This window comes from Limulus polyphemus, unplaced genomic scaffold (genome assembly GCF_000517525.1).
Source record: "Limulus polyphemus unplaced genomic scaffold, Limulus_polyphemus-2.1.2 Scaffold1168, whole genome shotgun sequence".
Lineage (NCBI taxonomy): Eukaryota > Metazoa > Arthropoda > Merostomata > Xiphosura > Limulidae > Limulus > Limulus polyphemus.
Genome location: NW_013666778.1, coordinates 87,782 through 112,647, shown reverse-complemented (window position 1 = coordinate 112,647; position 24,866 = coordinate 87,782). Strand labels below are relative to the sequence as shown.

General features: G+C 36.5%; 1 protein-coding gene across 1 annotated transcript in view; it reads left to right on the top strand.

Moving 5' to 3' along the window:
* The window catches only part of LOC106462450 (cell division cycle protein 23 homolog), a 118,519-nt gene that overhangs the window by 35,778 nt on the left and 57,875 nt on the right, over positions 1-24,866 (top strand). The window contains exon 6 of the mRNA XM_013922371.2: positions 9,622-9,754. Within this exon, the coding sequence (XP_013777825.1) occupies positions 9,622-9,754 (133 nt within the window). The remainder of the gene's footprint in view (positions 1-9,621; positions 9,755-24,866) is intronic.

Here is a 24,866-nt window from a genome sequence, read left to right as displayed (position 1 = left end):
TCAATAAGTTTGGTATCAAACTGTAGATTATAATTCAAGTTTTAGTACCATGTTACTCAATTTTTTAATTTAAAAGCAAATATTAAGAAAACACAGATAAACATTGATTTCTGCGTGTCACGTGGTATGTTGAATGCAGCACTGGTTCAAATTAGATGTTTGTGAAGTCAAAATACTAAGTCTATAGTTTCAAATGAATTAGAAACTAAAATTACCGATATTGACAAGCTAGAGTATAAAATATGAGCCTCATATCTTTTCAATTTGCTAAGATTTTGCTCATGTAATAAATCAAACACAGTGGCACCCCACCCACCTCTTTCCATTTTTGGAAATGCTCCCTTGTATACACTTACTTTTATATATGACATGAATAACCAATCGGAAGCTCATAATGTCCCCCTAGTGGCTTTCTCACCCATTTTAACGGTCTTGGCTCCATTTCTTTCTTTTGAACCAATATTTCAATGAGGTAGGGTGTGTCTTTAGTCTGCTCAAAATTTCATACTTTTTTAGACTAAAATACATCTTAGTTACTAAGCTTTATAAATTATAGTAGAATTCTATGGTATTAAGGTAGTAATTTATGATTTTTTTTAGTTATTCAAATGTATATATAAAACTTTAAAAAAAAATTTTGTTTCTTATCCTCCACGTGCAAAATTTTTAAAGGCTTAGCAACCTACATCAAGCAGCAACCGAGTACAAAGGTTGTAACTAGAAGAGATAATTGTTTGCTTTACTTCTTTATTTACTGTTTTATGTTTTAGGAAAAATATGTTTAAGAACTTATTTCAAAATAACTAATGTATGTACATATATAATGTATAATAATTGAAATGTAGCTGTATTTTACAAAATACAAGTCTACCAAAACAAAGCCAAGACAAGTTACTTTGTACAGACCAAAGGTCAGTTTTATGTTATTTGATACAGTAACATAAGTGCTTGTGAGCCGTGTCATTGTAAGTTCTGTAATGTTAGCCAGGCATGGATGAAAGGTCAATATAATAACAATAATAAATATATATATATATGTATAATGTTATGAGATTTAAGCTATTTTGTCTAAACATTTATGTTTTCCTGTTATACTTTGTGTTCATTCTAGAATGAAAGAGGCATAGTTTATATTTATTACCTAATTTTTTATGGTGGTTGCTAGATCAGTCAAATCTACCAAACCCGTACATAGATTAATTATTGAAAATAACAGATAAAATAGTTTTTTAAGAAACATTTTATAACTATCTGGACATTATAAAGATTTTGCATGTGAAATTTCAAAATTCTCTGATTCGTAAAAGTATTTTTAATCTTAAAATGAATATTACTTTGCGTGATAGATAGGTAACATGGGAAAATAAAAAATAGACATGAAAAAAGCATTTCCTTATAAACCTTAAGACTTAATAAAAAAAATTTATATTCTACACATGAAAGCATTGTAATATTTACTGATAATGTGCCAAATTTTGTTAAAATTTGCTTACTAATTTAAAAGTTATAGCATGAAAACTATAACAAGTACAAAATGGTTACGAGGTCAGTCTCAGGGACCGAGCCTGTGCTGAAAGAATTAATGACCTAATCTGTTCTTCATTGCAGTTAATTTTGTTAAATCTTATATTCATTATAGTAGTTTTTGAATTAATTTTTCCATTGTTAGCTTAATAACCTAACTTAATCTACCTGAAGCCTTAGAAATGTTAGTGTAGCTAATAATGATTAATGATTCACTGCATTCTAGTATATATATAGTCTTCTGTTAAATTGATTTTTAATGTCATGTTACATACTTTTACTTAGTTTTATATATAAGTTGTTCTAATATATATTGTTGACTTACTTTGAATTAAAAGTACGTATTATTTATGAATCACTTGTATAGTGGAAGCTAGTGTGAGATAGCACTTTGTAAATGTGTATGTTTTATAAGCTTTTGACTTTAAGATGAATGTCGTCAAGTCTTTAGATTATTATTGACTTTAAAGATGTACATTTATAATCTAAAGATAATTTTATCATGTACTATTATAGCTTTGTAACTTGGTGTATGTAAAGGTTTCATTTTAATGTTGTTGTTTTTTGTAAAGGATTTGACTTAGTACTTCCGACAAGGTACCTTACTTCCACTCACATATATAGCTATTCTTGTTCAGTGCTGCCCTCTATTTGCAAACTTTTTTTTGCATGCCACAAGCTTTTCACTCCCACATACCCCTCGATTCACATGGTTTAACCTATTCTTGCATGCAAGTTATCATGTGACAAACCTCCAATAGATGCACCCCACACATGTGACTCGTGTGACTGCATCTATGCTATTCTACCTATCACTTCTCATCTGACAGCACGTGTGTTCAGATGTTTTATTTAGTGCTGTTTTTGAATATTCATTTTTACCCAGTTATGGAACTTAGTCATTTTTTCCATGATTTTCTTTCTTTACCAACACAGCTGTGTTTGGTTTTCATTTGCATTATGAATTCTGAAGTGCAAGTTACCATGATGGAGGTTGTACCTTCTAACAGCACATTTACTCAGATTTCAGGTGGGGGGGGGGGGGCTCAACTTTGGAATCATTGTCAATTATGTGATGAGAGATTTATCATTATTTGAGCTAATCTTCTTGCCCTGATGTTGCCCAACTTCCTCCTGAACAAGCTAAACCTTTTTCCTCCACCTGAATTTGCTGTGTCTTCTCAAGTTTCTACTCTGGGTTTCATTAGGCTTAGTATGACTTTTTTGGACATGATTTTTCAGATATGTTCTTATTTATCCCCCCTAATTTCCTATAATCATATACTTCTTAGTAAATCTCCTGATATTGGCATTCATGGTGAGCATTTTGTATCTCAGTTACGTGAGGATACTGACATGCCTTGCCCTCTGTAGACTTCGGACCAGTTTTCTTTAGCCTACCATCAGGCCAATTTTCCATTCCTTGATTCTTTGCAACTGGAATCCACTTTTGCCCATTTCGGGGATGGACCCTGATTGTCCTGTTCTTTTTTCCCAAGCCCAATTTTATTGCCTTTGTCTTACCCTCACATCTAACTTACATTACTTGTCCACCATACACCTTCTCTCCGAGGTGATCCACTTAGTTCCTAAGGGTTTTATGGGGAGGATACATTTGCTCTAATTACATCCTTGTTGGCACATTTGTCGACCTCGGCTCTTTCTTTACACACATGGCTCCTCTGTTGTTGGGATTTTTTGGAGATAGACACTGTTTTGTCCCATGTTTGTTTGCCATCTCCTTATCTTAGCGACTTACACTTGGCCCTTTTTCTCCATTGGTCAGTGTTTGGAGATCTTTCAGCATTTTTGGAATCCTGCATGGAAACTGAGACAGCAATTGACTCTTTCCTTGTTGGTTGATCATTTGTCTTGCATGGAGCCAGGACCATTCCCTATTTCTGTTGCCCATTCTAGTCCTTCCCAACCCCTACCTACTTATCATTTATTCAATGCCGAGTGTCATGCCATCAACAGTATCGGTGACTACCCTGTAGATTCTGGTCCAGTGGGGACTCGTTTATCCCAGTTTGTTCATCGATGGTGAGAATTTGTCAGAGATATATGGGTCCTTCTGGTTTTATTCGAGGGACTTGTCATCAACTTCCTCTCCCCCTTCTCCATTATCTCGAATACCCATTTCCTTCCCATTGCCTCAGGATCCTACCACATGTCAGCATCTGTCCAAGGCAGTACAGGATCTTCTCAGAATGCTATCAAACCTGTGGTACACCCTTCTCCAGGGTTTTATTCCAGGCTGTTTGTTATCCCTAAGAAAACTGGAGACTGACAGCTTGTGATTGATCCGTCATGTCTCAGTTGCTTGTTGGTGCTACCTCGTCTTACCATGGAATCGTTTCTGACCCTCAGGTGGGCCTTTTCTCCAGGTTTATGGATGACCAAGGTCAGTGTCTCAAATGCTTATCTTCATATTCTCACATTGCAGCTATTGAGACACCACCTTTGGTTTGATCATCACAGGATGGTTTATCAATTTTGCACTCTACCTTTCAGGCTTGCTATGACACCATATATCTTTTTTGTCGGGTGATCAAGGCTTTTGCTGCACTTAAACCTGCTCAAGGGTTGTGTTTCCACCATTATATGGACAACTGGGTTCTGTTGGCTCACTCCAAACTGGAATCTGCCTAACACACTTGTAATTTTCTTTTGAATTGGTTTCAGGCTGGTTGGTTGATCAAGTTGTTTCATTTGGGTGCTTCATTCAACACTTATCTCAGTCAGGCCCACCCTTCTCCTCTTCAGCTTCAGCTCTATTTAATGGAACTGGCAGTCATCAATGCCCTTACTACTCCCTTTAATTCTGCTCGTGAGGTTCTATCTCTTTTGGTGGCACTTATCCCCATGAGTTGTTCTAATATGGGATCCCTTCAATGGACTCTTTACGACTAATGTAACCCTTGAATATTCCTATTACCCTTCCTCCTTCCTTTCTAGACGATCTGCATTGATGGCTGGACAAGGTTCACACTTTGGCGGGAATTCCGCTTCTTCTCCATTATCCAGATTTACATATTTTCATGGATGCTTCTCTTCATGGCTGGGTTCCTATTACCCTTCCTCCTTCCTTTCTAGACGATCTGCATTGATGGCTGGACAAGGTTCACACTTTGGCGGGAATTCCGCTTCTTCTCCATTATCCAGATTTACATATTTTCATGGATGCTTCTCTTCATGGCTGGGGATCGTAGGCTGAGCAGCAAGTCATCTCAGGTCAATGGTTTGCAACCGAACGATCTTACCATATCAATATCCTGGAGCTTCTTGCTGTCCGTCGGGCTTTGGATCATTTTCTTCATCTTGCCCACAACCATCTGGTTATGATCCATACAGACAATTTTATGGTGGTGGCATACATGAATCACCAGGGAGGTACTTGTTCTTGTTCCCTTTATTGTCAAGTGTTGAATCTACTTTTTTTTGGGACCACACACACCATATTCATCTACTTGCATGTCATGTTTCAGGTTCTTTCAACCTTGTCACAGATATCTTTCCAGCACAGACAAAATTTATCAGACAGAGTGGTCTCTAGATCCTCAAGTTTTCTAGTGGTTATGCACTTGGGCTGGTACTCTGCACCTGGATGCATTTGCTACTATTCTCAATACCACATTTTCTCAGTTTTGATCTCTGGTGCCAAATCCACTTGTTCTGGCTATAGATGCATTTATTCAGGATTGGACAGACAAAGTCCTGTATACGTATCCTCCTATCTGACTCTTTCCCAGGTTGATTGCTATCATCCATTATACTCCGTGTCCTTCTGATTGTCTTTTACTGGCTGGCCCAACCATGGTTTCCGCAGCTGTTCCAGATACAATATGCTCCACTGTTGCCTCCTCCCAGAACTCCATCTTTTCTACAGCAGCTTCAGTTCCAGGTAGTTCATCTCACCATTCCTACCCTTTGTCTTCACACCTGGTTTTTATTCAGTCTTTGGTTGGGAGTTCTGATTTCTCACAGTGAGTAACTTCATTGTTGGCACATTCTGTTCGACCTTTTTCCATGGAGATTTATCTACGTAAATGGAACATTTTCTGCCATTGATCATTGGGCTGTGGGTTCTCTTCTGCTTGTCCCACTGTTCCACTTATTATGGATTTGATCATGGGTCTTCAATCTCCTCAATCGTGGGTTATTGAGTGTCCTTATCCCACATTTTTCATTTTTCCTAGTACCATGTAGTTTTTGCCTCCCATACGTTATCACTCTTCTTTCATCCCTGATTAGCGGCCCTTCTGGATTGGGATGTCAGTGTGGTGCTTCATTGCCTTACTTTACCTCTGTTTAAACCCTTGTCTTCATGTGTCATTTATTCCTTAAGGCATATTTCCTCCTTCTTTTGGCCTGTGGATGTCATTGGTCAGATTTGTTTGCCATCAATGTTTCATGTACTCTGTACCATTCCTCTTATCTTCTCCTTTACCTGAATCAATCTTTCCTTCCCTAAACTTCGACGGTTCAAGAGGGTAATTCCTCCTTCTTACCAATTTCCCTTCCTCCCATTTCTCACCTCTATTCCTATGTTCAGTTTGTGCTCTTTGTTGTTATATCACCCGCATGGTTTCCTTCAATCATAACTGTTCCCACGTATTCATCCTTTGGCAACTATCCTCTGTTCGTGATATCTCTCCTTTCACCCTTACCAATCGGGTTTGGCTTTTAATTCGATTGGCTTATTCTTCCTTGTGTCCTTTTTCCCATCAATTATTCTTGATGTCTTCCCATCAGAGCTGGACCTTACTTTTTCCTTAGCACCTCATCTGCATTGACCTTTTGAGGAAATGCTTCAAGCAAGCATGTGGACCACTCCACATACTTTCATCTCTCAATATCTGCATCATGTTGCTGTTTCTTCCTTGCCGAGCTATAGTTTTCTACCTGTTGCCTTTCTTCAGACTTCGGTGCAAGTATAACTTGGTAAGTTTTATTTCTTTCATTATATATATTTTTCAGGGGCCTATCCCATGTTTCAATCTGTATTCTGCTCTGTGGTGAGTGAAGCCTGTCCAGGTATACTTCAATTACTTACAATTGTACTCAAATCTTCACTTTATGGCCATGTTGACTTCACTTTCATAATTTCCATAGCCATTAAATGTACACTGTTCTTTACTATCACATATACAAGAGATGGGTGTTCCACAAGATCACTTGTAGGTTATTCTTGCAATATATTTGCTTCATAAATACGCCTGTTCCTGACCATACTGACCCTGCTATTCCTTAGATTGAATAAATCGGGTTTGACCTGTTTTTCAAAATTGGGTTTTGTGGTCACCCATTGCATTGTCTCTGATGTGAAAGATCCTCCAGACTCTCCACTATGTTTTCTCCCTCCCGTTTCTTCCAGTGGCGTAACAGAGTCCTTACCACTTTCCAGTTCGAAGCTGCTGAGGTGGTGGATCATATACAATATAAACAATGATGACTGTATTCAGTTGAGAGTAAGGCAGTGGTATTCTGCTGACAAAAATCCTCCAGAAGGCACTCCATCTCTTCATGAACTTCTTAGAGGAGATATTGTAGCTTTGGAGTGAGCTATCATAATGACTGAGAGCCCTCAACCTGTTCTCCACACTCATGTTGTGATGATTGTGATCCCTCATCCTATTCCCACTTTGATATCAGTTCCTGATATCTTTATGTTGAGGATGTTACTGCATTTGAGGTGGTCTGGTCTGTTTGGTTTGAGTGGGATATCTATGTATTTCTGCTGGTGTAGTTGACAGAAATTCTCCAAGAGGTGCTCCATCTCTGCATGAGCTTCTCAGAGGGGATGTTATAGCTTTGGAGTGAGCCGTCATAATTACTGGGATCCCTCATCCTACCCCCACTTGGATGTCAGTTCCCAGCAGCTGAGTTTTGGATTTTGAACTGAACCAATCACCCTATTGCCCACACTCATGTTGTGATGATTGGGATCCCTCATCCTACCCCTGCATCAATGTTGGTTCTTGGCAGTTGAGATTTGGATTTAGAGCAGAACCAATCACATTATGTCCTCACACATGTCATGTAATTGGGATCCCTCATCCTACCCACATAAGGATGTTGATTCCCAGAGGTTGAGTTTTGGATTTAGAGCTGAACTAATCACCAAAAGTCCTCACATGTGTTATGGGGGCACTTGGTACCTAACTCATTTTGCCTCGGTTTCATTGCTCTGATGTTGTGGGTCACAGTGGGTGCACTTGTTGGTTGCTTCTCTTCTTCCTCTTGTGCTAACTCTCGATGTTTTATGCCGAGGATGTTACTGTGTTTGAGGTGGTCCAATCTGTTTGGTTTGAGTGGGATATCTATGTATTTGCATTTGAGAACCAGTTAAACCATGTGAACTGAGCAATATGTGGGAGTGAAAGGCTTGTGAGCAGGAGTAAGTACCTGTCGAAAATATATTTTCAGTGTAGGAAAATTATAACTTTTGATATTGTTGGTCATTTTATCTCTGTTTTATCACATTTTGCTTTTCTTTATGTTGTGTTCACTATTAAAGGGTATACATTATTTTGTACTTTGGATTTTAAAGAAATACTCTGTTTTGTGTTTTAATTCAAGATTTATTTTTTCTGATTTTGCTGTGTTCCATTTTTAACATAATTTTTGTGCTTCTTGATTTTGGTATGTTTTTCTTTTTATTTGAGAATTTAATGTCAGATGGTTTGTTTTGTTTGTTTTTGATGTTATTACATCTTGCTTTTATACAAAGGATTTATTCTGTTTATTTGATTTTCATATAGTTTCCCTTTTTTGTTCTTTTGTATCTAACATTACAAAGTTGTGTAGTGTATTTAATTTGAATTTAAGTTTCTGATTCATAATCTTTTCTTTGTAAAGTTCTTTGTTTTATGTGTCTATATTGCTATATAAGTGTTTTACAGGGGTAAGAGTAAGTTGCAATGCTGTATCAGCCAATGCAGAAGTTTATTTGATTGAATTTAAAAGTTAAAGTGAGATACAGCCTGAAGGCAAAAAAAAAGGAAATATGTAGTATGCAGCATATAAGGTATTCTTTAACCCCTTTATTTAGTAACATAACATTTATCACTTTTTTGTGCATGGAAGTGTAGGTTTAACAATAGAACCTTGGTCAAGGAAGTAGCTAAGTTACTTTTGCCCTACTTACCTATTGTTCAAGGTCATTCACCTGTATTGTCAGTTGCACCTCCTTGTAAGAAGGATTTCTGTAAAGTTGAATATATTATGTAGAAGTACACACCAATGTTTTCCATTAGTGGGTCAGGTGATACCCAGAGGATACAGCCTCACTTATTTTTTTATGAGAATAGCAATCAGTGACATAGGTAATCACATACATCCTAGAAAAGAATAACTTTATTGTTTCTTGTGTACAAAGCTATTTTTTCATATTCTTAATGGTTCTTCAAACAGATTTTCAACAACTTCCAACATTTATTTCTGACAGCTCTGAGTCTATAGTAAAGTCACTGTCCTACTACATGAATGCACTCACATTCTGAAATAAAAAATATTTCTCTTCTTTCACATGTCCAGTCTTATTCCTTTTTGCAAGGTGATGAGTCCAAAAATTCATATTTACATCTATAAAAAATTTTCCATCAAACCTATCTAGTCTTTGGAACCTACCCAAATATTCTTAGAGGAAATCAGTCACCTGAGAATACCACAATAGGAATCATTGTAAAATTTCTGTATGTACATTCCATATTCATTCCAGTTAATGGTTAGTCTTTGAAGCTTTAAGAAATACTTTAGATTTAATTTTATAGATCATATGAAGTTCAAAAAATTAATTATCACCACATAATTACAGTTTAATGTGTTTTAAATGTAGTTTTTGTTTTCCTTTGTGTTATTCAGAAGTTTTTTATAATTCCCTCAAGACAGATAGACCAAACATTAGAAGCTTTTTTATTTTTTCTATGACCCTTCTGTGATATATTTGGGTATGCTTCATTTATACTTATATATATATATATATATATATATCCTAAATTAATTACACAGATAAATAAGAAACTTTGTTTTTATTTGTGAATGACCTGAATAATTAATTTGCTTAATTCTGATAAGCTAGTATTATATATGTAGGTACGGAGTGATCTTGAAAAGACTCCAACTTCAGAAACAAGCCATAGAAGTGCTGTGTGAAGCAGTTCATAAAGAACCACTCCACTGGGGGGCATGGCTGGAACTGGCAACTTTAATCATAGACAGAGAGATGGTATGTTTTCAGAATTTTAAAAATTGGTCATAAAGGTAAACTATCATATATACTGCATAGTGCATTTTTAAGCCTGGATGTGTGAACAAATCACACACATGTAAAAGATGATGGTAGGATTAAGTAATTTTTGTTTGTTTGCTTATCACCTTAATTGAGTGTTTTCCATGGTCTTATACATCAGATTTGCAGAACCACATTTTGCAGTGAAGAATGTTATATCACATAGAATGAGATCATCCTTAAATGTAAAATATTTATAGTCCAAGGCTGCTGCATAGAATATATGATTATGTTGCAAAAGTGATAAAAGTGTAAAGTTTATTTTCCATATTTTAAAAGAAGCTATGTAATGAATAGTCATATAATTATACATTATTTATGCTTGAGAAACTGTTTGATCCTTAATCTAAAGTATCTTGTTGCTTATTTGTTTCTTACTTTTTCTCTGAGTGTAGTGAAATATTTATCAGAGATAAAAACAAGTGGGTATCCTTAATAGCTACTGCAATTGAAATTCTTTTAGGCTGGATCAGAGTAAATTAATCTATGAGACCTTTTTTTCCTTTTTATTAGCTATATTTTTGTGCACCAACAATACCAAGCTAGGGTTGTACATATACCCTATTCAATTTTATTACTCATCAGAATTTGTACCAGCCTACCCTCAAATTGAAATTCTTTTAGGCAGGATTAGAGTAAAATAATCTATGAGACCATGGGCATAGTCAAATACATCAATCAAAAGGGTTTGGCCTCCTGAGTCCAAAACTGTAATTAGATCTCAAATCGGTTAAGAGATGATGAAGCTATGAGCTAAAAGTTTGTTCTTGATTAAAAACTTGGATCCATTCTATGAGCCACTATGTTGTGGCTAATAATGAATGAAATCCAAAATATGCCTCATTATGTTAGCTAAAACATTTTACTCACTGCAACGTAAATTTTTTCTGAAAGATGTATTTTTTTGTATGAAAAGTCATTTATCATAGGAAAAATATTTCACTAGATTTTGATGATAGACACAGCAGTTGATAATTATTGTTGAAATGGGCAATCTGCCTAGTGAATTTATGCTTATACAACATTATCTAAATCTACACTGTGTGTTTTCAGGTTTAAATTCACTTCTGCATATCTTCATTAGACATTTATTTTACTTATACTCTGATATTTTACTTTGTTAAGTTTTTCTTTTATTTGTCTACTCAAGCATTTTAAACATTCCACTGATCATGAGCGATCAATGATTGTCTAAAGGATGTCATTTTTTTTGTAAGTGACATACTTCACTACTATTTTACTTATGTGATGATTTTGTGTGATAAGGAATGAATTTCTGTTTTTAATTCTAGTGTATGGAAATGTTTTAATTTTTTAGTTTTTAATTGTACTAACTTTGAGGCCTGGTTTTTTGAATATGTTTTTCAAAGTTACAAATGCATTCCCATTGTGTTTGTCTAATCTATAAGTTTTACACTTCATAAAGAAAAAATTATTATAAATGTACACAGTTTTAATTTTTACCCATAAAAGTAAAACACTGAGATAATCATAATTGTCTTAATATGTATCTAAGTTTTAACTTTTGTTTGTTTGTTGTTGTTTTTCCAAGTAGGAAAAATAACTTGTGCTCCACTTGCAAAATTAAAGTCTTAAGTAGTAAAATGAAATTATTTTCTTTCTTTTTTTCATGTATTACTTTGAGAGCTGGATGATTTAATTGATTAATCAATATCATTGATAAACTATCAGCACCTGTTATATCCATTAGTGTCACATAAACTAATCGACTAACCGGATTCATCATTAAATCAATTACTCAAAATTAGTGTTTCCAATTATTCCAACAATTGATTAATTGAATTTTTGATTATGTTGGTTGTCACAAAAATATGAACTAATTGAAATTAGGGTTTCCAATTATTACTATTTTTCATTATTCCAACTGTCCAAGTATTTGTTTTATTGTTATTATGTTTGTTTGTTGTGAAACACAAAGCTACATAATGGATTGTCTGTGCATTGTTCAATTTTAGCATTATTTATAAGTTGCTTTTTTGGGAGGAGGGGGATCTTGTGATTCAATGTATTTTTGCACTACTGCTTTGAGAAAAGGCAACTGGTTGGCATCATTCATCAACATTATTGTTCTTCTTGTCATAACATGGTTTGAGGAACACTGTACTAAGCAATTAATTGAGTGTAATTGATTAATGGCGCTGTTGATTAATCGATTAGCAAATACCACTAATCACCCAGTTATAATTACTTTAGTATGTAGAATGCGAATATGTAATACTTTTGTTTTGTCTGTGCTGTTGTTCTATATTCTAAAGTGTTTAACTATTTGTTTTTAAGACAAATATGCTCTATAATCTATTAATGTTAGCAAAAATAGATAAATAATTAATACTAGCTACATATAATAAAGTCTCTTTAAATAATTGTTTATAAATCTATATTGTTTGAGCTTTTAAGACTTTGAACCTTGAGTACAAATTGGAATATGGTTTGTAAAATAAATATAGGAAATAATCAAATTCTATGTAAATGTAATTTCCAAATGAAATGATAAAATATTAATTATTTTAATTTCATGAGGCAGCAAAAAAAAGACAATTTCATGATATCATGAGATTTTCTGTTTTTTCTTTTCAAAAACAACAACAAATGATTTTGATTTTTAATTAATTGTTGCAAAGTATAAAAGCACTTGTATGTGTTTCACAATTTTCAGTTCATGTGCTTCAATAAACATACACAATATAATATACAAGAAAATATTAAACCTCACACAGCTTGCTCTCTTATGGATTAGGCTAGGTAACTCATAAACATGTTTTATTGTCCCATTGGGAATCACATTGCCTTCATGTGTAATGCAAAGATCAACTATATTGGAATTAAGTTGCTGGACACATTCTAGTAGACTTGCTAGTTTCTACTCAATTTCATCTTTCATATGTAAAACTTTATTACAGTTACTCTGAACACTTTATTAATAACTTATATTTTAATTTGGTTTCTGTTTGAAATTGCCACAGTCAAAGTACATTAATTTTGTTCTCAGACTCTCATTCACCAATTAACCACACCATTCTCTGCTAAATTGTGTCATATGGATTATTCATTGTTGTTACTTCTGGATGTAATATTGAATAATAACTATCATAATTTTGTGTATAGGAAAGCTGTGTTGTTATTCCTAGATGGCACACAGGTATGTGTGTATGACTGAAATGTAAATAACAATAGATATGGAATTAAAAATTTCTGGTATGATATTCTACCTCCACTCACACATATAGCTATTCTCCTTCAGTGCTGCCCTCTATATATGCAAAAATATTTTCGCATGCCACAAGCCTTGAATTCCCACTTACACTGTGAACGACATGGATCACTTCATCTTTGCATCTAAATCATCATATGACAACCCTCCACCAATAAGAGTGTAACACACCCTCCTAATGCATCTGACTCCCTCTATTCGATTCTACTGAACAGTCACTTCTTGTTAGGCATTTGTCTGTTGCAGACGTTTTCAATTATACTTTTATCATGTGTTGATTTCTTATTTTTTGTAAAGTAGTGCTAAACCATTTATTATTATTTTGCTACAGTTGCTTCTCTGTTTGTGTTGCAATTTTTAATCCTCTTCCCACTACTTTAAATGTCATTACACAGGCTTAAAGTGGGGAGTCTCGTCTGAGGATTTTTCGGCTATCATTTGTTAAGAGATTGCTCTTTATATGAGTCGACCTTCTTCTCCTGACAATGTTCAGGTTCCTCCTGTATTGTCTGAACCTGTTAATGATGATGAGGATTTTCACAGCCATTTTCCTCCACCTAACTATATTGTGTCTTCCTAAGCCTCTCCTGTGGAATCTGCCAGGCCTCTCTTGGCTTTTTTTGGACATGATTTCTCAGGTATATTCCATTTTATCTCTTTCCCCAGTTTCATATGATCCTGTTTCTGCCTTATTACATAACATACCATCATCAGAGTACCTTGTTTTCCCTTCTTTGCCTGACAATCAGGGTACACGTTGAGCATTTTGTTTCTCAGTTGAGAATTGTAGCTAGCATACCTTATCCTTCAAGAGCTTCTGACTAATATGATTTTGCTTATCATCAGGCCAATCAACCTTTTCCTGACTCCCAGCAGCTGGAGTCACTTTTGCCAGTGTGGGGGCTGACCCTGATAATCCTATCCATTTGTCCCAAGTCCAGTTTTCTCAACTTCATCTTACCCATACGATACTTGTCATCCATACATCTCCTTTCAGAGGCACTACACCAACCCTCTGAGATATTTTTGGAGGATACCCTTTCCTTCATTACCTCCATGTTGGCATGATTTTTCTCCTTGGCTTTATTCCATCCATTCACACGTGGTTTCTTTGCTGTTGGAATCTCCTTGGCTGGGACTCTGTCTTGTTACAGGTTTCTCTACCTTGCACATATCTTTGGGATCCACAGATGGCTCCTTTTCTCCATCTGTCTGTACTTGGAGATATTTCTGTGTGAAATCTGTGAAACAGCACTCAACCCTTTCTTCTTCTTTGGTTGCTTATTTTTCTCACTCTACTACCATGCCTTCTCTCATAACCCTTTCCCGTCTGGCACCCTCCCATTCTTTGCCAGTTCCTACCACTAGATGTTCAACATTTTGTCATGTGTCTTGACCTCGAGCTCATCGTTACCATCAGTTCTGGTGACTTTTAGGTCTGGTCTAGTGTGGGTACATTTAACTGATTTTGTTCACCTGTGGTGAGAGTTCACTCCCGATCTGTGAGTGATCCAGGTTTTGTTAGATGGACTTTTTATCCATTTTCTTTTCCCTCCTCTGTTGTCTTCTGTACCAATTTCCTTTCCATTACATTAAGATCCTGCTACCAGGCAGTGTCTATCTGAGGCTGTGCAGGCTCTTCGATCACAGTGAGCTATCAAACCTGTTAGCCAGCCTTCCTCAGGCTTTTTGTTGTCTCCAAGAAAACTGGGGACTGGCATCCTGTGATCGATCTGTCCCACCTCAAACAGTTTCTGGATCTTCCCTGCTTTACTATGGAATCTTTTCTCACACTGTGGTAGAGCCTTTTCTCCAGGTCTGTGGGTGACCAAGGTAGACATCTCGAATGCTTGTCTCGATATTCCTAATTCTCATCAGTCCTGATGGTATCTTTGGTTTGTCCAATACAGAGTTGTGTATGAGCTTTGTGTCTTGCCTTTAAGGTTTACTTCAGCACCGTATGTCTTTCGTTGGGTAATCAAAGCCTTTGCCTGACTTATACATGCTCAAGTGTTTCACTTCCACCACTACATGGATGACTGGCTCCTGTTAGCTTCTTCCAAACTGGAATCTTCTCAACACACTCATCTACTATTGACAGAAGCAGCTTGTGTTGGTTGGATTCTCAAGTTAGAGAAGTTTTTCTGATACTTACCCAATATCTTGTCCACTTGGGTGTGTCTTTCAACATGTACTTCAATCAAGTCCAATCTTCTCCAATTCGTTTCTGTTCAATGGAGTTTTCAATTCTCCATGCCCTTTTTGCTCCCTCTCTTTCTGCACATGAGGTTCTATTGCTTTCGGGGACTTGGGCTTCTACGGAAGCCCTTATCCCTGTGGGTAGGGCACATATATGTTCTTTTCAGTGGATGTTGTGTGACTAATGAAATCTTGCATGGGATCCCATGGACTCCCCAATTACTCTTACCACTGATCTTTATTGGTGGTTAAACAAGGACAATAAGACAATGGGAGTACCTCTTCCTCACCTGGATTTGCATCTGTTCACAGATACTTCTCTCCAAGGTTGTGGGTGTTGGTGTAGGTCAATCAGCAGGAGGCTTCTGGTCAATAATCAAAGATTGAAATATCATACCATATCAACTAATTGGAGCTTCTAGTGGTAAAACATGCTTTGGATCCACTCAGACAATTCCATTGTTATCACTTTTATCAATCATCAAGATGGCACCCATTCCCTAAGTGGTTGAACATTAGAACAGCTTTATTGGGCCCACATGCTACAGATACATCTTGTTGCATGTCATGTTTTGGGTGCTTTAAACCTCATGGCTGATTGTCTGTATCGACCTGATCAGGTTTATATTCCGCAGAGTGGTCCCTTCACCCTCAGGTTTTCCAATTGCTCTGCAATTGTTGTGGTATTCCTCATATGGATACTTTTGCCACTTTCCTCAACACAAAGATACCTCATTTTTTGTCTCCAGTTCCTTATCCTCAGGCCCTGGCAGTGGATGCTTTCAATCAAGACTGGACCAACTAGTACCTTTATGTCTACCTGCCCATCCAACTCCTTCCCTGGTGATTTTGGTCATCCATTCCACTCTGTGTCAGGTGATTCTGATTGTTCCTTACTGGCTGTTGTAACCTTGGTTTCCTTGTCTCCTTTAGTTCCAAGCTACCCCAATACCTATTTCTCTCAATCCATCCCTCCTCCATCAACCTTAGTCACCGGTCCTTCTTCACACCTGGCATTTATCCATTCTCTTGCACATTAGACTGTTCATCCTTTGTCCCTTATGGTCTATCAACATAAGTGGAACATCTTCTGCTATTGGTCTTTGAGCCATGGATTTCCTCTTCTCAGCCAACTGTTCCTCTTACAAATTTGGCTGTTTTATCATGGGGCTTCTGTTTCCTCCATAGCTGGTTATTGAGCACCCTTATCCAAAACTTTCTGTTTTTCCAGGTACCATATAGTGTTTTCCTCTCCTCCTATCTCCCTTTTATTGCATTCATTCTGGGTTCATCAAGAGGTTCCTCTGGAATAGAATGTTTTTCACTGCTTTACATCCCCTCCATTTGAACTTTTGTCCTCATGTTCCCTTTATCATCTATCCCATAAGACTTATTTCCTACTCCTTTTAGCCTGTGTGTGTCATCGATCTGATATCTTTGCCATTTACACTCTGTTCCATTTCACATATGTTCTCCTTTAGCTAGATCCATATTTCCTACCCAAAACTTCAGTGAGGGAGGAGGGATGTTTAGTTTGTGCTCTTTGTTGTTACATTGGTTACATGATTCCCACCTTTTCATTTCCTGGCAAATTTCCTCTGTACGTGACCTTTCCCCTACCCTTACAAGTCGGGTTTATCAACTTATTAAACTTACATATTCCTCCATGTCTCCTTCATCTCACAATCTGTTCCAGGTGTCATTGCATCAGATCAGGCACCTAACCTTTTCCCTGGCATCTCGCCTCCATCGTCCATTGGAGGAAATTCTTCCGTCAGGCATGTGGACTACACTATCTGCATTGAGTGGCTGTTTCTTTCTCATAAGGGTACTACATTCCACCTGTCACCATCCTTCAGACATCTGTGAGGCTGTGACTTGGTAAGTTATCTTTTCTATATTTTATTTTTTCCTTATAATGGCATGTCCCTTTTAGGTCTAGGTTCTTGCTCAATGGCGAGTATTACCTGTCCAGGTTTACTACCTATATTTCAAATCCACACAGTACAGCCACTAATAAATCATACCAGGGTATATTATCTCCCACCTAGTGACTCTGTTACTCCAATTCAATCCAGTGGGTCCTAGGGGTTGATGTTGCAAGGTTCTGAATCGGATTGTCCTGTGGACTGTGGTTACATAGGATGTTCTTCTGGTGACACAAGCGCTCCTGCCTCTGAGTGGTCCTATCCAGGGTTGACATTGCACAGGTTACTCCCAACTACTCCTGATGTTCTATCTCTATGGGGTTGGGCCCTGGTGAAGAATGATGTTGCATGGGGTAGCTTGGTGAGGATTGTATGGGAGTCCCACCGCAGTTGTCTTCAGGCAGTGGCTGACCCCAACAATCTTGATGTATATCCATGGCCAATAATGCACACTGTTGAGATGGGGTGTTCCACAAGAACCCTAGTTGGTGTCCCTTGCAATATATTTGCATCATAAATATGCCTGTCTTGGACCGTACTAACACATAGACTTGCATGGGTAAAGAAGAAGGGGATAGCTGCACATCCATACCATACCCTTTGACAGAATAAATCAGTCTTATTTTCAAAATATGGATTTCATGGCCACCTGTTTCACTGTCTCTTGTGTTGGCATTCCTCAGGAATCTCCACTGTGTTTTGTCCCCCTTGTTCTTCTAGGGGAGTATGAGAGTCCTTGCCACTTTCCAATTCTGAGCTTCTAGGTTAGTGGACCATGGAAGATTCCTCCTAAATATGATTACTTCCTTTCAGTTGAGAGTAGGGTGGTTGTGTTCTGCCAGTGTAGATGGCGTTCGAACCTCCAATCATGCACTCCATCATACGGTGGGTCCAGGAGGTTAATGTTGCACCCAGCTTCTGTGCAGTTCTATTTTGAAAGTTGTAGTTGCACATATTTTATAGAGGCAATCCATTTCCGTATGGTGGGACCTAGAGGTTGGCATTGTGCTCCAGCCTCTATGTGGTCCTATCTGAAGGTTGATGCTACTTTCCAGTAGATCCTTCATTCTACCATCACTTTAATGTTGGTTTCTAGTGTGTGGTTGTGGTTTAGAGCTGGACCAATCAACATAAATCTTCACACATGTTGGTTTTCCATCCTCTTCCTACCTCGATCTCTTAGTTTTGTCTCATGATCTACACCTCTGTATGGTGGGTCCCAGAGGTTGATGTTGCATGCAATTGTGCTCCAGGCTCTTTGCGATCCTATCTGGAAGATAATGTTGCCCGGGGTGCAGGTTATCCCTCTGGTGCTCCACCTCAAGGAGTTTCACTACCTGAAGCAGATGTTGCATAGTGCAAAACCAGTATGATGAGGTTTGGATTTGATATGAACTGCCACATGGGAACATCTCTTTCTACTGCCATTCAGAGACCAGCTTCCTGGATACACCCTAGCCACTCTACACTATGGGGCACATCCAATTTAGCTTTTCCCACTTTCTTGCCTGTGGATGGGGATCCAACATTCATTCTTATCTAGTACTGAGATTTCGGTAATTTGTGGGATTTGAGTTTATACCCACCCAGATTATTCTCCTTTGGATGTGCTTCTCTTAATTTCTACCCATGTATGCAACACCTATTTCCACACTGGGCAAGGAGTAAACTTTGTTCAGAAGTGGTGCGGTCTCCCATACGTGTTCCTCTCCCAACAGAGGTCACACTTCATGAGCATTCTTTGGATACTTCTCACACCAGTCCCTCCACCTCTTCCATGTGGGATTCTAGCTATACATGTGAGAAGAGGTAAGATACTGTATTGGAAGTTATTTTCCTACACTGAAAATATATTTCTGATAGGTATTTACCTTTGTTCACACTTCCCACCCTTCCTTCCCATTTACAACCAGTGCTTATTTTTTGCCTAATTGCAATGGACAGCACCCTTAGGGCTAGTCATTGGAGTTTTGACTAATACTGTCGAATACACCAAATTTATTTATCTGAGGATTGCAGGAGCAAGTGGAGCTCACAAGTTGCTGATTTCTAGTTCCAGACACGAGTTTTAAAACCATATTTTCTTTGTATTCTTTCAACTTTTCAAATAGTATTCCTAACTACCTCGAAGTAGTTCTAACACTTTATTGGTCAATCTGGGCTAATCCAAAACAAGAACTAAAACATATATATATATATATATACCTTATCCTACTTAGATTATTTATAATTTCGTAAGTAGCCTATCATGTTATTGAAACATAATTTACACTGGCTTCATTTACTTTTAGATTTGTGTACAATTACTTGAGTATCGAATCTCACTCGTTTCCTCTTAGTTGTAAGAGTCACTTCCAGTGGAGTTGATATGGGGTTGTGTGATCTAAGATTATAATCATGGGTCACAATATCAGCCTGTGTTGTCACTGGGGTACTATCCTCAGTTATTGGGGCACTTTCTCCATTGTTGTCACTACTAACTGGAGTATCTTCTGTTGTTATTACTTCATCAGCTAGTACAACACACTCATCTCCTTCTAGCTCTAGTATTTCTTCTTCTTCCTCATAAGATAAATCAAAGTTATCAGCGTCTTCAGGAAAATTCTTGTCTTGTCCTTGTTTCTTAATTTCACCCTCTACACACTCATATTGATATGTTCTATAACCTTTTTACTTTCTTTAACCTATTAACATGTACTAGCTGTTTATATTTTCCATATATCTCTTGGACCTCAAAATTAACTGGACTAGTTTTCTTAAGGACTCTAAAAGGACCTTTCCATAACTTTAACTTTTTAGTGTTTCCTTTCTTAACAATCAGGGTGTATAACAATACTTTGTCCCCTAACCTTATGTCACTAACTTGTGCTTTCTTATTTACTTGTTTCTCTCTAATTTCAGCAGCTTTAGTTAAATGTTCATTAGCTAACTCAAATGCTAACTGCATTCTCTGTAGTATTTCTGCCTTGTAGTTGTAATCTACTGCATAATTAACTTTTCTAGAATCTAATATCTCTTGCATGGGTAACATAATATCTCTACCATGCAATAAAAAGAATGGACTTTCCTAAGTGGACTCATTTTTAGCACTTTGATACGCTAATAATAACAAGGGAATCTGCTCATCCCAAGTTTTCTGATCTTTCTCACAGTATTGAGAAATCATGTCTAAAAAGTTCTGTTAAACCTTTCTACTAAACCATTAGTAGCTGGGTGATAAGCTGTTGTCTCAATTTTCTTTACATCTAATAACTCATAAACTTCTTTCATTAACTTAGAAATTAAGTTACTACCTCTATCTGTCAGTAAATATTGTGGTATACCATTTCTAGCTACTATGTTATAATCAAAAGCCTTTACTATTGTTTCTGCTTTCTGATCAGGTAAGCATATAGCCTCAGGAAACATAGTTAAGTAGTCCACAACTATTAACACATATTTGTTACCTGCATAGGACGTAGGCAATGGGCTTAATATATCCATAGCCACTAGCTGAAAATGTGTCATTAGACTCAGCATTCTCTGAAGGGAGCATTCTTAAAATGTGGGCTTGTTTTTCGTTTTTGACATTCTATGCATGACTCATAGTAGTCTTTCATATTTTTCCTCGTGTTTAGCCAAAAGAATTTCTTACTTATCCTACTGTATGTTTTAGCAAAAGTTAGGTTTGCTGCAAATAGCATGTCATGATATGTTTTCATGACTTTTGTTTTTAAGTAATGTGGTACAACTATTTGTAATGACCTGTTATCCTTAACCCCTTTACATAAGATATTTGAATCTAACATGTACTCTGTATCTTCTCCTTTTACTACTTTGTTTCATAAGACATTTAATATCAGATTTTTCTTTTGCTTTCTTATCACATAATCTAAATCCCAAATTACTTCTAACTCATCTTCATCTTCAGTTTTTACTTCTTTTACTTTATTAATTGTATGTTTTTCCTTAGTTTCTGTATTTTCTACTGTAATTCTACTCAGTGCATCAACATTAGAATGCTTTCTATCTAGTCTGTGCACTATTTCAAAATCATAATCCTGTAGTAATAATGACCATCTCGCTAACCTAGAAGAGGGATCATTCAATGTCATTAACCATCTTAATGGTGAATGATCTGTGTTAACAGTGAACTTCCTACCATACAGATAACAATGGAAAGTTTTAATTCCATGCACTACAGCTAAGCATTCCCGTTCTGTAACCTATGAATTTATTGCAGCTTTTCCTAGCTGTCTACTCTGATATGCTATTGTGTGTTCTTTGCCATTTTCATCTAACTGATATAATACTGCACCTATAGTAAAACCTGAAGCATCTGTGCTTAAGATAAACTCTTTACTGAAATCTGAATAACTTAAAATTGGTACTTTCAATAAAGCATCTCGTAATTCCTCAAATGTCTCCTGTCTTGTATCTGTCCACTGAAATTTTATCTCTTTCTTAGTTAATTCACTTAAAGGTTTTGTCAGCAGTGTGAAATGCAGTATAAACCTTCTATAAAATCCTGCAAATCCTAAGAATGCATGAACATCCTTTACTATTTTAGGCACTGGATAATTCTTACACAATTCTAACTTCTTTGGGTCAGGTTTTACACCATCTGCTGTCACCAAATGACTTGGGTATTCTACTTCTTTTTTCAAAACTGACATTTAATTGGTTTAAGCTTTAAGTTTGCATTCTGTAATCTATCATATACATGCCTTAACCTCTCTTAAGTGTTCTTCAAAACTTGCTGCAAACACTATAACATTATCTAAATAACAGAAACATTTTGAACCTTGCAAGCCTGACAATACAACATCCATTAGCCTCTGGAATGTTGAAGAGGCATTGCATAAGACAAAAAGCATTCTATTAAACTGATATTTACCTGAAGGTAATACAAAAGCAGTTTTAACCTTATCTTCTTCTTCTTCCTCTACCTGCCAATATCCACTTTGTACATACATTGATGAAAAGTATTTACTCTTACCTAACCTATCTAATGTTTCTTGGATATTAGGTAATGGGTAAATGTCTTTGATTGTTATTTTGTTCTGTCCTTAGTAACTAATACAACTGAAGATGCATATGGACTAGTACTGTCCTCTGTTACTCCTCATTCAAGCATTACTTTTACACATTCTTTTAACTCAACTCTGTGTTTTTCTGGCCCTCTATAGGGTCTCTGTGCTATAGGCTTATTATCACCCAACACACTCTTGTGTTTAACTTTATTTGTGCAACCATTAGGGTCATTTTCTCTTACAAATATATATCTATACTCTTCTAACAACGTTATCAAACCCTGTTTATGTTTCTTTTCTACATTTCCCAACATAGAATCCCACTTTATCCTACTTTTTTGTACCCGTTTCTTAGCATTATTAACATTATGCTGTCCTACCATAGCTAGTTGTTCTCTACTACTAGCTTTACCTACTACTATGTTCTTAGGTAATATTACTATTTCTTCATTCACATTTAATACTTTTATAGGGACTGTGTCTCTCCCAGACACTTTACTAATACAAGCAGCTATATAAACTCCTGTTTCTTCTATCTCAATAGGATCAATCAACATTTCCTCATTATACTTAAAGTCACTTACTTTAGCTTCAACAATAGATTGACTTATTGCAAGTACTTCAGTTACTTAAACTAATCTTACAGGTACTCTTTCCTTCAAACGCTCCTGTTGGGATGCTCTGTTGCTTATGTTAAGCATAAGTGTAGAGTCATCTGAGGGGTTTGAATTACTATTTCCCTGTTTTAAAGTCTTACTTGCTAAGTTACTCTGCCTTATCGTACTATCACTCACCTTATTCTTATGATTACCATCATCACTTCTGCTGGATTTAGAGCATTCCTAAGTACCCTTATAAAACACTTCTTTTTCTTACTTCTCCGACTTTGTTCTGTATTGCTACAATCTAAGAGAGCAGTGCTTTCTTATTTTGACTGCTGATCCTTAGCATTGCTAATGCTAGCATCAGGCATCTGACTATTAACTTTAGCCAGCAAGAAGGTATCGTGTCTCAATGGTTGCACATAAGTCTGAGGATTCAAGTCCTTCAAAACTTAAGACCTCTGTTTCTATGTGTAGCTTACCTGAAATAAGAGATATTTGGTGTCATAAGCCCTTAAGAAATCTTGCCCTATGATACCATCTGTTTCTAAGTCTATCTGCTTACAAATGTAAACTGAGTGTTCTAACTCTAACTTCCCACTTTCATATGCACACTATATTTACCTAGTGTTTTAACAGGATGTTCTGTTATGAAAATTAAAATACTTCTAGAAACTTCTTTCCAAGCATTATCTAACAATGTCGGATTTTTATCTACTAGTTCTGCACTTAGTAGTGAAGATCGAGTACCTGTATCAACCAATAATCGATATATTATACCTTCTATTTCTACTACAACTATTGATGATACTTCATTAACACTATGGACACTCAATCTCTTATCCCAAACTGCCAGAACTACCTCTACTTTCACTTTGTAATTCTGGTGGATGTTTCATTTTTTGATCCTACTGCAAATGTAGGGCTACCATTATTTTTGGGGAATTTTCCTTTATAAGTTCCAGCCTTTGGAACACTTCTGTTTTCTGCCTTCTGCTGACATCAACAGTCACAAGCTATGTGACACTTAATGCCACAATTACAACATGTTATTTGCTCATTTGTTTTCTGTTTCTGAAAGCAGTTCTTTGTCGTGTGACCAACTTTGCCACAGTTAAAACACTGGAAGCTGTCAGGCTTACTTTGTTTGTTTTGCCAATCTGTTTTACTAGGTCTATTCACTACATTCACAGCAGAATGTTTAGTGCTGTGTATCTGTTGCTCTTGTAGCTCTTCTAGAATAATTACTTCAATCAGATCAAGCAAAGTTACATGAGGAGTATTTGCTTCATTTATATGATATCTAGCTGCATTACTATACAACCCTTGTTCATATTCAGATTTTAAGGTGTCTTAAGGTGCATGTAAGCCCTACACAACTCCTGCAACTTATGTCCAAAAACTCAGACAGATTCCCCTCATTGCTGAGTTAAGTTGCTCATCTCTGTTAAGATTACATTTGTTGTTTCTCATTTCCTATACTCCATTGCTAACCTACATGCTAGATACTGAAAATCTGTGGTTTCACACAGTTCATTATAAGCCCTAATGTAGCATTTTGCTTCTCCTGCTGTTCTTAATCTTAATTTCATTAGGATAAGTGAAAACACTTCCAACCTCTGTTTCTTTAAAATTGTGCTTTCCAACTTCAATGGCCTTGTTATTGATTCACTTTCTCTTTTAATTACTGTTTTCCCTTAATACTGTTGCATCATCGAGATCACGTGACTATTCTCACGCCCTCTACTGTCTAGAACTATCCTGTACTTTGGCGAATGCTCTAGCATTTACTAGATATAGGGGAGTCTGGTATATAAAAGAGAGTGACAACGTGACGGTAAGGTAATGTGTGTGTAGATAGTGAGTAATTGAACTGCAGTCAGAAGTATTGTTGACGTTCGTTGATATAGCGTTTGTTATAGAGCGATTGTTAAAAATAAGTGTATCGTAAAGTTGTATTCGGAAAGAATAAACCACTTTTATTAAGTAAGGACTTGTGTCGCTAAAGTTTCGTCGGAACGAAGTTACATAAAGTTAATTAACAAATGGAGACGTAACAAATTGGTGTCAGAGAGT